The sequence below is a fragment of the Cyprinus carpio genome, chromosome B5, assembly GCF_018340385.1.
Source record: "Cyprinus carpio isolate SPL01 chromosome B5, ASM1834038v1, whole genome shotgun sequence".
In the NCBI taxonomy this organism is placed as follows: Eukaryota; Metazoa; Chordata; class Actinopteri; order Cypriniformes; family Cyprinidae; genus Cyprinus; species Cyprinus carpio.
The window spans coordinates 5,278,506-5,293,556 of NC_056601.1; the positions used below are offsets into that span (position 1 = coordinate 5,278,506).

Here is a 15,051-nt window from a genome sequence, read left to right on the forward strand (position 1 = left end):
ACCATGAGAATAGCGGGGAGCAGCGAGCGGGTTAAGCTCGGGACTGCTGAGAGAGGGGAGACGAGGCACTCAATGCAACGCTAATTTTCTGCCCGGTAGGAGAGCGAGAGAAAGGAGAACAAAGGCGAGCATAAGAGGCGCTGAGAACCGCGCGCTTTTACTGCGCGCACCTGCGTGCTCAAAAGCGCAGGACAATGAGCCTCGAAACAGCCAATTACGGCCTGGACAGCCACTCGCTTTCTCTCCTGGAAAAAGCGGGCAAAGAATGAAAAAAACGAGAGAAAGGGAGGTATATTCTTCCGACCTCTGCGTTTTGATCCTCCTAACTTTTATCAGTTTTAATAGATGTCCACTTTCTTCTCGGGGTTAGGTGACGGAGGTCAGATGTCCCCTCAGCACTCGCCAAGACCCTGTCCCTCCCAAATCAGTGTCCTCTGCACTCATTGTTCCCTTTGCTTTCTTAATTTGGTGCGTTTTAGCTAATTATAATATTAGTCATATCGACTTAAATGCGTTAATGTCGAGTCCATAAGCCCGCTATCGTATTAACGATGAATTAAACGAGTCTAGTCGCTTTAAAACGAGCTGCCTTATGAAGCGGATCCATATGGGTTTTGATTAATCATTGGAAAAAGCTCGTTTCAGCAATTTCGCAATAAAAGCCGATGTGTTTGGGCTGAGCTGTTTTGCACTTTTGACATTATCGTCTAATTCGTCAAAGTGTGTTATGGCGCGGAGAAAAGCAACACTTGTCATGTTATCATTAAACAAACTTGAGGCATTTGCTACTTATGAGCGTCACAATGTAAAGTGTGTTTGAATGTAACTGAATTTGTCAAATCTGTGCAAGAGGAAACAGGTGGAGTTAAAATGCTAACCATAGTACAATGTTTTAACTAACTAGCTTCAGCCCTCAGACATTTTTGGGGCCCATTGCAACAAACTTATTTAGATAATTAGCCATTATTTTTTGTTATTAAATTCTTGCTTATTTACATTATTTTTATTTAACTTTTTTTTTGTTGTTGTCTATTACAGCATGCTGAAATTCACATTTACGTATTGGCATGACATTGTATTCCAGTTGCAAAATTAAGGAAAGTAGTCTGGTTTTCATATGTGAATATAATGAGAACAAAGAAAGACAAGTGTACAAAAATAATAAAATATTTTATTACATTTTTTTTGTTGTTGTTTTTCTATCAAGGTTGTCAAGTCACATACAAGATTATTAACCCTTACTATAAGGGCTTAAAAGTAAAAAAGAAACATTTCTTAACAATACATTCTCAGTCAAACAGTCTTTTAACAAGCTCATAAAGTTTTTGTTTTTAATGAACATTATTCAAAACGTTTTGACTCCTTTTTTTTTACACAAAAAACACTTCTATTCGCAATGTTCTATTTCTCAAAGGAGCTGAGAATTAATTGTTCTTTTTTATATAGAAAATACAGTCAAATCCCTCTAAGCGGGATCTCTATTTCATTTTCACTTTTTAATGCAACAAAAATCTGTTGAAGCTCAGACCATATATCTACACTAACAAAAATGTCTAAACCGTTGTGCATTTCATATTTTTGCATTACCTAAAACAATGAAGAGCAGCACAATGTTACAAAGTCTTATGGTATGAAAGCTTAAAAGAAAAGAGGGAAATTCATTTTGAGGTGTTTCGATCATCAGGACAAGCAGCGACTAAGGGAATGTGTGCTCCGTTCCCTTCTTTCCCTATGTAGCGTTTACAGCCATGCCTTTAAAGTCAGTAGTCGGTGAGATATTGAACTAGCTGGTTGACTATGCAAATAACAAGCAGTAATCAACCATTTGGCTAGTCTATTACAAAAAAATTAAACGTGCCGTGTTACTACCATGAGCGATTCCAACAACAGTGCACCAGGCCTCACTGGCATAATCATCAAACATTATACAGAAAACAAAGACATGGACCTTAAAGAAAAAAAATGTGACAAAAAGGGGTGACACGCATTCCACACAATAATCTGAGGCACTTTAACAAGGCCAGAAGTCCAGCTGCCTTGGGATTCCAGTTCAGCCATGTGTCCACACACCCTCATCCTTTTTTACATATCAAGTTAATGTTCACACATCTACAACCGACATCGGTGGCCCTCCAGACCCGAAACAGGAAGATGTAATAACAGTTTCCTGATCAGATGTGAGTGAGAGGTGCTGTACCGGTGAGGTAATGCTGTTGGATGTTGGAATAGCCCCTCTGTGCTCCACTGTCTGTGGTGTCTCCACCCGGGATATACATGCTAATCATGTCCCTCAGGTCTCCTTGTAAAGGACCCCGCTGGTGGCTGTGGGCTCCGGTGGGAGAGTGAGACACCTGGTCTGGTTTCACCATGGACATGACCGGGCTGGGCTGCTGGGGAGTGCTGCTGTAGGACATAGGGCTGGAGAGAACAAAAGAAAACTTTTAAAGTGTGCATGTCTTTTAGTGCACATGCAAATATCTAACTGTAAGAAGAATTCTAAACTTACTTGTAGTTGTTGGCACTGTTCATATAAGACTGTGCGGTGGCCATGGCAGATGGATACTGGAGGGCAGACAGATCGTAGCGGTGCAGCTGCTGACTGTAGCCCAGAGCATCCGTCTGCATGCCAGTGTAGCCACCTGTGTGACCCCAGCCATAGCTGTCCATCCGCGGGCTTCCACCTGATCCTTGAGCCGCGGCTGCCGCCAGTAAGTTGCCGGCTGATAGGGGATACTTAGCAGCCGGGTTGTCCTTCTTCAGCATGGGTTTCGTCTTGCGTCGGGGCTTGTATTTGTAATCTGGGTATTCCTTCATGTGCAGTGCGCGGAGCCGCTTGGCCTCGTCAATAAACGGACGTTTCTCCGCGTCCGTCAGCAGCTTCCACTCTGCGCCCAGGCGCTTGCTGATCTCAGAGTTGTGCATTTTAGGGTTCTCCTGTGCCATTTTGCGCCTCTGACCCCGAGACCAGACCATGAACGCGTTCATGGGCCTCTTAACTTTGTCCATAGGATCGCTACTCTGTTGTTGGTTGTTGACAGCCTGTTTGGCGGCTCCGTGCGTCACTCCACCGTTCAGCTGGGTCATTCCCTGCGCGCTTTGGTGCGTCGGTGGAACGGCGGATTTCATATCGTGTTCCAGCATGCTGTACATGGCTGATAACAGAGGTTAGTGGTGATACTGAAGTATCACCGTAAACTACTAACTAGCCTAACTTAAAATCAAATCCCCTGACTTTCAGTGTCCGCGAAGGTAAATGTTTACGCGTTGCGCTCTGGACACATAAGTCCAAAAGACGAGAGCGAACTGATTGTAACTACAGCCAAAGTGTTTGTAAACGCCTGAAGACTATCAACAAGTTCTGAAGTGACGTTAGTTTGCCTTAAAAGCGAAACAGGTCCGAGCTGAACTCTCTGTGCGTCCTGCCAGCGACTCTTTCAGTGCTTGAGTGATAATAGAATTTCATCACTGTCCGCCTCCAGCTGCTTTCTTTCTCTCCACATTAGCATCACTAAAGAAGGGGTGCGGTAAATGTGGAGAGGCCAAGAGCAGGAGGAGGATTCAGTTTTGGGGAGAAGAGTTTCTGTCTTCACCTGCAACTCTTTAAACGGATTTTACAAAGTTTTACAGTGGCCATAATTAATTCTAAAAAATCAAGTGCATGTAGTTTATTGCATGCATTTATCTTTATCCACAACTGCAATGAACACCAACGTGTGTTATGAATAGCTTATACTCATTCTTTTTCAGTCTGGCTCTCTCTATTTTTTTTTTTTTTTTACTTTTTAATTTCTGACCAAAACAAAACCATATGTTTATACTTAGACACTTGTTACCTGATGAAAAGGCAACTTTTGGACAATAATTTTAATTTGGATTATTGCATAAAATGAATGCCTTTTCTGTATTTTTAATATGTGATTTTTAAAGAAAGTTTCGTTGTTATAAATGTTATAAGACAAAATATCTTTAAATGTTGTGTTATGCCATATAAAGCTACTTTTCATTGTTTTAATATATGTTGGATTATATAGCTTTTATAAAAATGTGTTGAAGGTCATGACACTACAGTGTGCTTTAGTAACGTTAGTAACATTGTCTTATTTAAGATTGTTCCCTACTGATCAACAAGACAAAATAATACAAAAAACTGATTACAAACATGCTGGAGACTTTTACATCTATTTAAAGAATTCATGTTCTAAAAGGATGAAGTTGTTATTATTTGTGGAATTCTACATCATTTTAGTAAGTGGAGTTATGATGATAACAGAGCTGATACATAAGGACACATTAATAAATGTTTTAAATGAGGAATGTTCACTAAAATCTCACATCTTTCTCTGCTGTATAAATGTACAATACTGGTCAAAAGTTTGGAATAATTATATTTTGTTTATGCTTTTGAAAGAAGTCTCTTATGCTCTCCATGGCTGCATTTATTTGATCAAAATACAGTAAAAACAGAACACTGTGAAATATTACTACAAATTTAAAAAAACTTCTAATGTGTAATTTATTCCTGTGATGGCAAAGCTGAACTTTTAAGTACCATTACTCCAGTCTTCAGTGTCACATGGTCCTTCTGAAATCATTCTAATATGCTAATTTCATGCTAATTTTGAAAAGAAGGAGAGAGATGTGCACATTTGCCAGCAGCATGCAAAGAAATGTTGGAAATGCAGTGCTAGTGTCCTCATGATTAAAGAAGATGAAAATAAAATATATATTTATATTTTTGTTGGTGCATTAAGAAAACACTTTAATGATAATATTTATAATAATACCCATTATAATTATAGAGTTTACTTCAAAGTTTTGTTGCAATTGTGCACTGCTCCTTTAAAAACGTGGAACTAAAAACTTGGAATAAAACCAGTGGATTTAGATGTTATCACATAGAAGAACAAGGACATTTTTCAGGTTCCTGATTTAAAACAAAACAACACTTTTTATTTGTATTTTTGAAAACTTTATGAATGTTTTTTTTTTCTTCATTTTTCCCTCTTATAGCTATCTTCCATGATGCCACTGAATGTCCTGTAGCTAGATGTCTTCTACCCCAGTGAGTCGTCTCCTCTAATGACCGCAGGTGTGAGTAGTTACTCCTTATCACCCAGGCATCCATACACATTAGTTTCTATAGGCATCACTTCACACTTCTATTGTGAGTCCTGCATCCCCAAACACAGCCACTACGACTGACCATCAGTAAGAAGTGTGACAATGAACCCCCCCCCCCCAAGTTTAGCTTGTACTAACACATCATCTGAACGTTCCTATAATGCCTACAGAAAAGCTATTATAAAATGACTTCATTAGGTCATTGTAATATAACTTACAAAAGTTGCTAGTTTACTATTAATCTGCAATACACTCTTAAAAATAAAAGGTTCTTTATTGGCATCTCGAGTAACACAAAAAAACGTTAACATCCATTCCAATGCAAATGAAAAGGGAAAACGGTTCTTTAGATTATTATGAAATGTTCTTTTGAGAATTGTTCTTTGGTTGTTCTGTGGCATCATCCTTTATTTTTAATAGCATAGATGGCATTACATTTTCTTTAGTGAACAAATTCATATGATCCTCAGCATTCTGAGAACAGGATAAGGAGAACTTGCTGTACTTATTCTCCTCTTTTTTGTTTGTTTCTCCCATCTATTCATTGACAACATGCATAATAATTGTTTGTGGAAACCCTTTTTTGAATTTGGCTTTTTTTTTCATCATTAAAAAAATAATCAGATTCTCAGCAGTCCAAGAACAGGAGAAGGAGTTTCCGTACCCTATTCTCCTCTGTTTTGTTTTAGTTTCTCTGGTCTAATCATTGACAACACACTCTTAAAAATACTTAAAATACTTCAAGTTTTTCATTGGCATTGATGGTTTCATGGAGAACTTTTGACACCCATTGAACAAAAAGTTGTTTATGGTGAAAAAAAAGTTTAGTGTAGTAAAGTATAGCTCTTTAGATTTTTAAAATTTTCTTTACACTAAGAAAAAAAGTTTTTTGGTGGAACCAAAGTTCTTCTATGACAATGATTCTGCTAATGGAGCATGACCATAAAATAGAAGTAATATTTTGTTAGATGTGCTTCTACAAGTGTCATTGTAGATACAATTTTAAGGATACTGAAATAATATAATTGTGCAAAGGTGTATAACATGTTGATTTTAACCAGCAGCAGCCATGCATGGTCTTGGTGTTAAGACAGTGGCTTGTAAAATCAGAATTTTCTATTGGATTAGTATGTTTTCTCTGGCTTTGTGACATGTTGAGTGACTGAAACCTATGGCCCATTTTACCACATCGATATTCCATAGAAGAGCAACAAGTGTTATTACCTCAAATCAGAGCAGGAATGTAAAAAAGCTGCCAGTTTCTTCTGGCTCACGGCCTGACGCTGCAAAACCCCACTGTACGGTGTCAATATTGACTCGAGCCATTGTCGCAAGTCATTGTCACACACTTATTATACAATTAACCTTACTTTATGTGGAGGCTGAATATGGAGTGTGCCGGAGCTATTGTCCATGAGTCATTCTCATGTATGGGATCAGTCTCATTATAACCAAGAGCAGGAGAATAAAGAGAGGAAACACATTGATGTCTCCTGGTGTTGTGTCGACAATCAAATCAAAATTTAAGTGGGGGCCTCGCGAGAGAGCTGGAGAGTCCAGAGAAAGCCTGAAAGAAGCCAAACATCATACATTCGAGAGACGCAGAGATCCAGAATGACAGATTGGATGGTCGGAGATAAAAGAGAGAGGAAAAAATGAAGTAGGGAGGGGGGCTTCGAGCGAAAAGAAAGAGCGAGGGACAGAGGGAGGGGAGGAGGACGGTGGTGGAAGAAAAGCATGAGAGACACGAGGGGGAAAAAGGGGGTCGAGAAGAAAGAAGAAAGTAAGAGGGAGAGAGAGCGGAGGAGCAGGGGGGTTGGTTAGTCGCTGGAGAAAGTTCTTAAGCTTTTTCAATGACAAGCAGATTGAAAGCCCCTCTATTCAGCCGCTCTCCGGCTTCTGTTCTCATGTAAATGGAGTCTGCGGCCTTCCCTCCATCCATCACACTGCCCCGTAGTCCAGCCAGGCCTTTACGAGCCTCCCACTTGCAAAATCACCATGCCCCACAAACACTATGGCCACGGAAGGGGGGGGTGGGGAGGCAGCGAGGCCACCTACGCTGTAGGAGAAACTGAAATCCGTTGGGGATGGTAAGGTGCCGTGGAATAGCGATGGGGATGAAGGTGATGAAGAGGAGAGTCAGTTAAAAGTTTACAGCTGATTTGAAAAGCAGTGCAATTCATAATTACTAGCAAACGCTTCCAGTGTGCCCTAAGCTAGTTTTTTTAGTTCATTTGCAACAAATATCTTGTATATGCCTTCATGCATGCATGTGCTACATGTTGATTACTTGTCTGGTAAAAGGCAAACCAAAACATGTAACAGAATTGTTATAGAACAGGACCTCTGAATTTCTAATAGTTTTGGATGGAATTTCCATTGATTCTTATACTTTAGAACCAGATACTTTTTAAGCTCTGGTCCATCGGTCTACTGCAGTTTGTTTTTCTTGCATGCTAAAGGTTCAGATCTGCTGCGTGGAGCCTCCCTCCAGTGTTGAACAATGGCATTACAGTAATTTTTTTTTTTTTTACAATAAATAACTTTTTTGTACACCTATTAGTTAGGTGAAAAAAAAAACATTTTCAGTGATTTAAAGGTTCATATGCAATAAAAGATCATGGCAGATTCTGCTTGTAAATGTACTAACAAACAAACATTCATGTAGTTCTTCAACCTCAAATCCTTTAAAAGTTTTTTTTTTAAAGCTGGATAGAATAACTTAAGTTTAGGGGTTGGTTAAAACATGACTGTAAAGCAAACACATAATAACGTTTAATTTGCACAGATTCCAATGTAGATTCATTACATTAGCACCCCCTAAAAATGAAAAACTGAATATTTCCATTATCATGCAACTAATATTTGTCATTTTAACAACTTGAACCTGCAAAAAGAAAAAAGGCAATCAGCATACCCATACTTGTAAACCATTTAACGACAAGAAAAGAGTTAGGCTGTAGCTTTATTTAAATTTACCCCCTCCTCCAAAAAAACTAAATACACTTGCCAAACAACTCAAATGTAATAACAAAAAAGAAAAAAGTTGCAATATAATTTTTTTTCTCCATCACATTTTTGTACCACCAGTCAAAATTCATCTGTGTAAGGGCTTCCAAATATCTCAATTCTGGAAGCCCTTAATACTCAGACATCTTACATCATATACTATACGGGGGTGATTAAATAGATCTGGTACAGTTTGACAGCAAACAGTACAGCAATGAGTAGTTTGATCTGAAAAAAAAAAAAAAATGTCGGATTAAAAGCTAGCACACTTTTACCACATGGCCAAAATACTTCAGCAGCATGAGGTGTGCTCAAAGAAACAGGTCAATGCACACAAGCTGGAAACCAGTAACTGTAGTCCAATTACCCCTCCAAAAAAATTGGATGATTCCCAGCTAAAATAAAAAATAAATAAAAAAAATAAGCCCAGGATGACTAATCAAGAGCAGAGTGACAGGACATGCTACTCTTCTCTATAAGAGATGGCTGAGCCCATATTTCAATGCTTATTCTGAAAGTTGATGGAGATAAAGTGATGTACATTCAGCATTTGAGATTTATAAAATTTGACCGGTTTTGGGGAAAATAAAATGACTAATTTGCAACTGTGGAAGCGCAGGGAGTTGCACATTCCCTGCTCCATTCAGAAGTGCTTAAACTAGAAAATAAAGAGAGAGATTGTAGAGATAGGGAGAAGGGGGTGTCTCTAGATCAGGTCACATAAATCTCTAGATCAAGTCAGCCACATTCATAGGCATCTCTTCTACGGTAGTGTTGTAGAAGGTCTCGATGTCCCGCAGAGTGCGCTTGTCATCTTCTGTCACCATGTTGATGGCTACACCTTTCCTGCCAAAACGGCCTCCTCTTCCAATCCTAAGAGCATAAATGAAGACGCAAATGTGTCATTAGAAATAATAAAACAGCACTGAAAATAATTCATTTGCTTAAGTCAAGCTCAAGGTTAGAATGGTGTACCAAACACAAACCTATGAATGTAATTCTCACGGTTGGTTGGCAAGTCATAGTTGATCACCAAAGACACCTGCTGGACATCAATACCTCTGGCCTATGAATGAGATAAAAGAAAATATCAAAGCTCACTTGCTATAACTTGCAATTGCTAGCATTGATATTTAACATGTGTAGCTTGATAAAGCTATGGGGAAGGACAGAATGAGCCATCCATAGCAGGATACACACACTATATTTATACCAGATACTAGAATTACCCCAAAGCAATAGAGGGTACTAAGGAGTCAGGGAAGTCTGGCAACCTCATCTGCATATGAACCTGATTTTAATAGAATTCATTCCATTAGGAGGACATGAACTGATGTATTTGCTCACCAGCAGATCTGTGGTAATAAGGACACGGCTAGAACCAGAGCGAAACTCCCTCATAATCAGGTCACGGTCCTTTTGGTCCATGTCTCCATGCTGACAAATATAACACACCACACTGTACATTACATTATTCACATTTACATTTATAGTATTCATTAGACAGAAAATTATATATACGAGCACATATATCAGACCATCAGTGTGTAGAATGAATACAAAAATGCACAGCATCAATGCCCAGCGCAAAAATTAAATAAATGAATACATTTAAAGAGATAATTCACCCAAAAATGAAAAGTTTGCCTTTTACTCATTGTCATGTCGTTTCAAACCTGTTATGCATTATATGCCTGTTCTGCTGAACACACTTTCTTCTGTGGAAGACAAAATATGATATTTTGAAGAACGTTGATAACCAAACAGTTTCGGTTCCCATTGACCTCCACTGTATTTTTTGTTTGTATGAAGAAAGTCATTGGTCAATCTTGATTTGATTTTTTGATTGTTGATTTTGATTGTTTTAATGAGAAAATATATATATATGTATAGCTCTCACAAAGTGATCCCAACGATACTGGTTCCAGTTATAGTTGCAGTGTGGCACTTTTAGTATTTACCAGAGCTGAGACAGTGAAGTCCCTGGCATGCATCTTCTCTGTGAGCCAGTCTACTTTCCGGCGTGTGTTAATGAAGATCACTGCCTGAGTGATGGTCAGAGTCTCGTAGAGATCACAGAGAGTGTCCAGCTTCCATTCCTGACAAAAACACATACACACCAACACGATGACCCTGTTAACACCCATTAGTCAAAATCAGTGCATATGAACACTCAATGTGTCCTTTTAAAACCCCGATAAATTCTGCTGTGTTAATGTATGTAATCCATGCATTTCTGCTATTATCGCTTTGCATAAAAGTATCCCAAGATCAGACAGCTGTCAGCACCGTACCTCTTTTTCAACATTGATGTAGAACTGACGAATACCCTCAAGGGTAAGCTCCTCTTTCTTCACCAGGATACGCACTGGTTCTCGCATAAACTTGGTAGTGACATCCAGCACCTCCGCAGGCATGGTGGCTGACAGCAGCACCACCTGGAGGACAGACGGCACAACAACATGCTGAGGCCTACTCACATTTATAAACAAACACATACGTGCATGATATGACCCCTTAAACAAAGCTGGGTCTCCTTAAAAGCTACTGGTATTAATAGAACTGATGTGGACTCAACAGAAGCTACAAAAATCCAGATTTCATCACCATTTGTGTTTGTTTGTACTTGTTGCTGCTTTGGCAAGAGCATATTCTCATATACACTAATGCAATTAAGCTTGGAAACATTCAGCCTAATAACAGCCCATACAGGAAATACAGTCTGTTTCACATCCTAACCTGTATGCTAGTTGTGAGTTTCTGGAAAATCTCGTAGATCTGGTCCTTGAAACCACGACTCAGCATCTCATCCGCTTCATCCAGCACAAACATTTTAATGTACTTAGAAGCTGGAAGAGGGGTGAAAACAAAAAGATAAAGTAAATGACAAATAACATGCCATAAAATAAATGAACAAACAGGGTCACAAGATAAATTTAAGTGAAATTCTTCAAAAATTCTAATGAAGTTCTTAAATATTTTCTTAAAAAAATTTTTTTAGGAAAAAATTATATAAATATACAATTATAAAATGACGTAATGATGTAATTATCAAATTAAAAATGAGGCCCCTATTTGAGTTATTTTTAAATTTAAATACATTTTTCTTAGTAGTTACTGAATTCCGAATTCAGTAAATAGTCAAGTCATGCATAATCATGACAGATCATCGTTTACATCAATAAAACTCTAGGTAAAAAAATATTAGGCATTACATTATTGATCTGCAGGTGCATCTCAAATTAGAATGTCGTGGAAAAGTTCATTTATTGCAGTAATTCAGCTCAAAATTTGGCTCACATTTAACAATAACCCACCAATTCACTCAATAAATTAAAATAAATCATAAGACCAATAAAAAAACATTTTTTGTGAATTGTTGGCCTTCTGGAAAGTATGTTAATTTACTGTACATGTACTCAATACTTGGTAGGGGCTCCTTTTGCTTTAATTACTGCCTCAATTCAGCGTGGCATGCAGGTGATCAGTTTGTGGCACTGCTGAGGTGGTATGGAAGCCCAGGTTTCTTTGACAGTGGCCTTCGGCTCATCTGCATTTTTTGGTCTCTTGTTTCTCATTTCCTCTTGACAATACCGCATAGATTCTCTCTGGGGTTCAGGTCTGGTGAGTTTGCTGGCCAGTCAAGCACAGCAACAGCATGGTCATTTAACCAACTTTTGGTGCTTTTGGCAGTGTGGGCAGGTGACAAATCCTGCTGGAAAGTGAAATCAGCATCTTCAAAAAGCTGGTCAGCAGAAGGAAGCATGAAGTGCTCCAAAATGTCTTGGTAAACGGGTGCAGTGACTTTGGTTTTCAAAAACACACAATGGACCAACACCGGCAGATGACATTGCACCCCAAATCATCACAGACTGTGGAAACTCAACACTGGACTTCAAGCAACTTGGGCTATGAGCTTCTCCACCCTTCCTCCAGACTCTAGGACCTTGGTTTCCAAATGAAATACAAAATCTGAAAAGAGGACTTTGGACCACTGGGCAACAGTCCAGTTCTTCTTCTCCTTAGCCCAGGTAAGACGCCTCTGACGTTGTCTGTGGTTCAGAAAGTGGCTTAACAAGAGGAATATGACGACTGTAGCCAAATTGCTTGACACGTCTGTGTGTGGTGGCTCTTGATGCCTTGACCCCAGCCTCAGTCCATTCCTTGTGAAGTTCACTCAAATTCTTGAATCGAATTTGCTTGACAATCCTCATAAGGCTGCGGTTCTCTCAGTTGGTTATGCATCTTTTTCTTCCACACTTATTCCTTCCACTCAACTTTCTGTTAACATGGTTGGATACAGCACTCTGAACATCCAGCTTCTTTGGCAATGAATGTTTGGGGCAGCGCGTCACTCCCAGATAATCGAAAATGGGCAAAGAGGTGGGAGCTGGTTGCTGAAACCATGCCCACCTAGCAGGCAATCCACCTGTCACTCAAGTGGCCACACCCTTAATTATGCAGAACGTTAAGGCTTAATATAATTTAAATGGATGTGTTATAGAAAAAAAAAAATTCACCCTCCTCACAGTTGTCATGAGGGGCAAAATTAGCTATATAGACCAAAATAATTTTTTGAACCAGGCTGTAAACTTGTTCTTTACTGCTGTATAGTTGGTCATTTTAACATGGGGAGTCTATGGGATTGACTCCCTTTTGCAGCCAGCCTCTAGCGGCCAGTCGATGAATCACAGTTTAAGTCACTTCTGTGTTGGCTTCACGAGAGAGAGCTGGAGGTTGCCGCTGGGTGTGTACACATCTACCCTATAATGATAAAAATCCACCCAGTGGTTTTTATTTAATCCCTAAAAATAATATCCTCTTTTTCAAATCAGGCCGTTCTCAGCTTCTTGTCTTTGTGACGTCACACGGACGAAGGCTGCTCCCACGATAGTTGACTAACACGGCCGCCTTACCTTAGACCTGCCCTTAGTCCAACCGCCATTGTTTCACCGCCTGAGCAGATAAAGACAAGAATGGCTCCATAGCGATTGAGGTGTTTTGTTGTTGGATGTAATAATCAAAATAGCAGTCGTCATTTACTCCCGACATATGAGCCGGTGAAGATGCAGTGGATTACTCCTGTTTCTGAAGGAAATGTGCCCCCGATCTACCTAAATGTGTCTATGTTAACACGAATCACTCGTGATCCAGCTTCACTTGCAGCTGAAGTGAGTATAAAGGTTTTTAATGAATCTTTGCAATCGCTGTTCCTAATAACGTGCTAGTAACAAGTTTCGCTTATAAAGTAAATGGTCTGCCAGAGCATGGTTTGTCACCCCACAGAAGAGAGGGGCGGGGTCAGCAGAGCTCATTAGCATTTAAAGCAACATGCAAAAAACAGTTTGATTTCTGCAGAGCTGTTTTTGACAGGGTAAAAATTGTGTTTTTTAAACTACTATTGAGAAATTTTAACCAAAGTATGTTTTAGACTTTTTAACTTTTGGAAAATGGGCATCCAATGACCCCTTTAGGAAATATTTTTAGAAATGCAAAATAATAAAAATGTATAAAATAAATTATTCTAAGAACTTTTTTGTGAATCCTGCCCCAACACTAGATCTCTCACAATATGGAGTACTCACAGAGGAACTTTCGATTAAGCATGTCGTAGACGCGACCTGGGGTTCCCACTACAATGTGCGGTGCCTCTGCCTGCAGCTTTTGGACCTCATTGCGCACATTGGTCCCACCGATGCAGGCATGGCACGTCGCACCCATATAGTCTCCAAGAGCCAGAATCACTTTTTGGATCTGTATGGAAAAAAAAAAAATCAAGTGAAATGTAACCTTTCAAACATTTCTATGACAAGCGTGCCTCTATCCACAGCCTACTACATGCAAGTGCTACTTATCACCGTTTTAATTTATTTTTTTATTACTTTACACAATACTAAATGCTAGCTTTACATTTCCAATTAAGCACTTTCATTTTTATAATAACGTATTTACTCACAAACACAACTGAAATCTCTCCCATACTCAAAACATAGTCATACAGTCCTACCCGAAAGCAGTGAGCACAGAGACAGGACTAACCTGCTGAGCCAATTCACGGGTGGGTGCCAGAACCAAGGCCTGAGAACCTTTTAGCTCTATGTCAATCTGCTGCAGGATAGAGATGGCAAAAGTGGCGGTCTTGCCTGTGCCCGACTGAGCCTGTGCAATGACATCATATCCTAGTGTGGGGAAAAACAAAAGGCCAGATAATGAGCTGTAACTGATAGAAACAGGGTGTTCTTCTTCAAGCATGCAAAGATGGGCAATGGTCGCCTAAAGGGGGGTCTCACAACAGACAAAAAGCACATAGCCCTGTTGTGCCAGTCTTTAAATCTGTTTTTCTAGAAGTTTATGTACTCCAGGAGTGCCACGCATTGCCTGTCCGTGGCACCCAGCTATGACTCTAGAGGAAGTACAAAATCCTGGCTTCCATTAAATTACATTAGATTTCTTCTGAATAATTGTTAATGTACATAATAACATTGTCATTTGTGTTTCTGTAGCTTGAATTGCTATATGCTTCATATAGAAAGCTGAAATACAGATCATACTTCCTCTTTCTGTCTTTTTTTTCCTAACACTTTTGCCAGTTTGGTGAACAGATGAATTGTTTTGGACCGTCATCTTCAACTGAATGTGACGCGTCTAGTGTGCAATACTTGTGAGTCGTATTATGTGCCCATAAGCTCATTCATAGAAGGTGAACATATAATAGAGCATCCGATAAATATGGGCTGCTTCAGTAAATAGTTTTAATTACAATCTAATTACAATCTTGAATATATATATATATATATATATATATATATATATATATATATATATAATATATATATACACTTAAAGTTATCTTACCCTTGATACAAGGGAGAATGGCCCTTTGCTGGATGGGGGAGTTTTTCTAGTAACAGTTAGGGTTTG

At 39.2% G+C, this 15,051-nt stretch overlaps 3 protein-coding genes across 3 annotated transcripts in view; 1 reads left to right on the forward strand and 2 right to left on the reverse strand.

Moving 5' to 3' along the window:
• Positions 1-5,141, forward strand: part of mpdu1a (mannose-P-dolichol utilization defect 1a) — a 15,784-nt gene extending 10,643 nt beyond the window's left edge. The window contains exon 9 of the mRNA XM_042723820.1: positions 5,011-5,141. The gene's annotated coding sequence lies outside the window, so the exon portion shown is untranslated. The remainder of the gene's footprint in view (positions 1-5,010) is intronic.
• On the reverse strand, positions 1,152-3,462 carry sox19a (SRY-box transcription factor 19a). The gene is made up of 2 exons (XM_019097725.2): positions 2,507-3,462; positions 1,152-2,418 (listed from the first exon to the last, which is right to left on the reverse strand). The coding sequence occupies exons 1-2, from the start codon at positions 3,148-3,150 to the stop codon at positions 2,172-2,174; spliced, it is 891 nt and encodes a 296-aa protein (XP_018953270.1). The 5' UTR covers positions 3,151-3,462; the 3' UTR covers positions 1,152-2,171.
• Positions 5,142-7,881: 2,740 nt separating the features above from the next.
• On the reverse strand, positions 7,882-15,039 carry LOC109079413 (eukaryotic initiation factor 4A-II-like). The gene is made up of 9 exons (XM_042723817.1): positions 14,986-15,039; positions 14,170-14,309; positions 13,716-13,884; positions 10,870-10,979; positions 10,425-10,568; positions 10,092-10,229; positions 9,478-9,567; positions 9,117-9,196; positions 7,882-9,003 (listed from the first exon to the last, which is right to left on the reverse strand). The coding sequence occupies exons 3-9, from the start codon at positions 13,849-13,851 to the stop codon at positions 8,859-8,861; spliced, it is 843 nt and encodes a 280-aa protein (XP_042579751.1). The 5' UTR covers positions 13,852-13,884; positions 14,170-14,309; positions 14,986-15,039; the 3' UTR covers positions 7,882-8,858.
• Between the last annotated feature and the right edge of the window lie 12 nt (positions 15,040-15,051).

What these genes read in the sequence shown, in the direction of transcription:
- sox19a (XM_019097725.2), bottom strand. Translation starts at nt 3,150, where the DNA reads ATGTACAGCATGCTGGAACACGATATGAAATCCGCCGTTCCACCGACG. An exon ending in AACAGTGCCAACAACTACAA is followed by an intron (nt 2,419 to 2,506) that starts GTAAGTTTAGAA and finishes TGTTCTCTCCAG; the next exon opens with CCCTATGTCCTACAGCAGCA.
- LOC109079413 (XM_042723817.1), bottom strand. Translation starts at nt 13,851, where the DNA reads ATGGGTGCGACGTGCCATGCCTGCATCGGTGGGACCAATGTGCGCAAT. An exon ending in GCTTAATCGAAAGTTCCTCT is followed by an intron (nt 10,980 to 13,715) that starts GTGAGTACTCCA and finishes CCCCTCTTCCAG; the next exon opens with CTTCTAAGTACATTAAAATG. An exon ending in CGTGAGAATTACATTCATAG is followed by an intron (nt 9,004 to 9,116) that starts GTTTGTGTTTGG and finishes TTATGCTCTTAG; the next exon opens with GATTGGAAGAGGAGGCCGTT.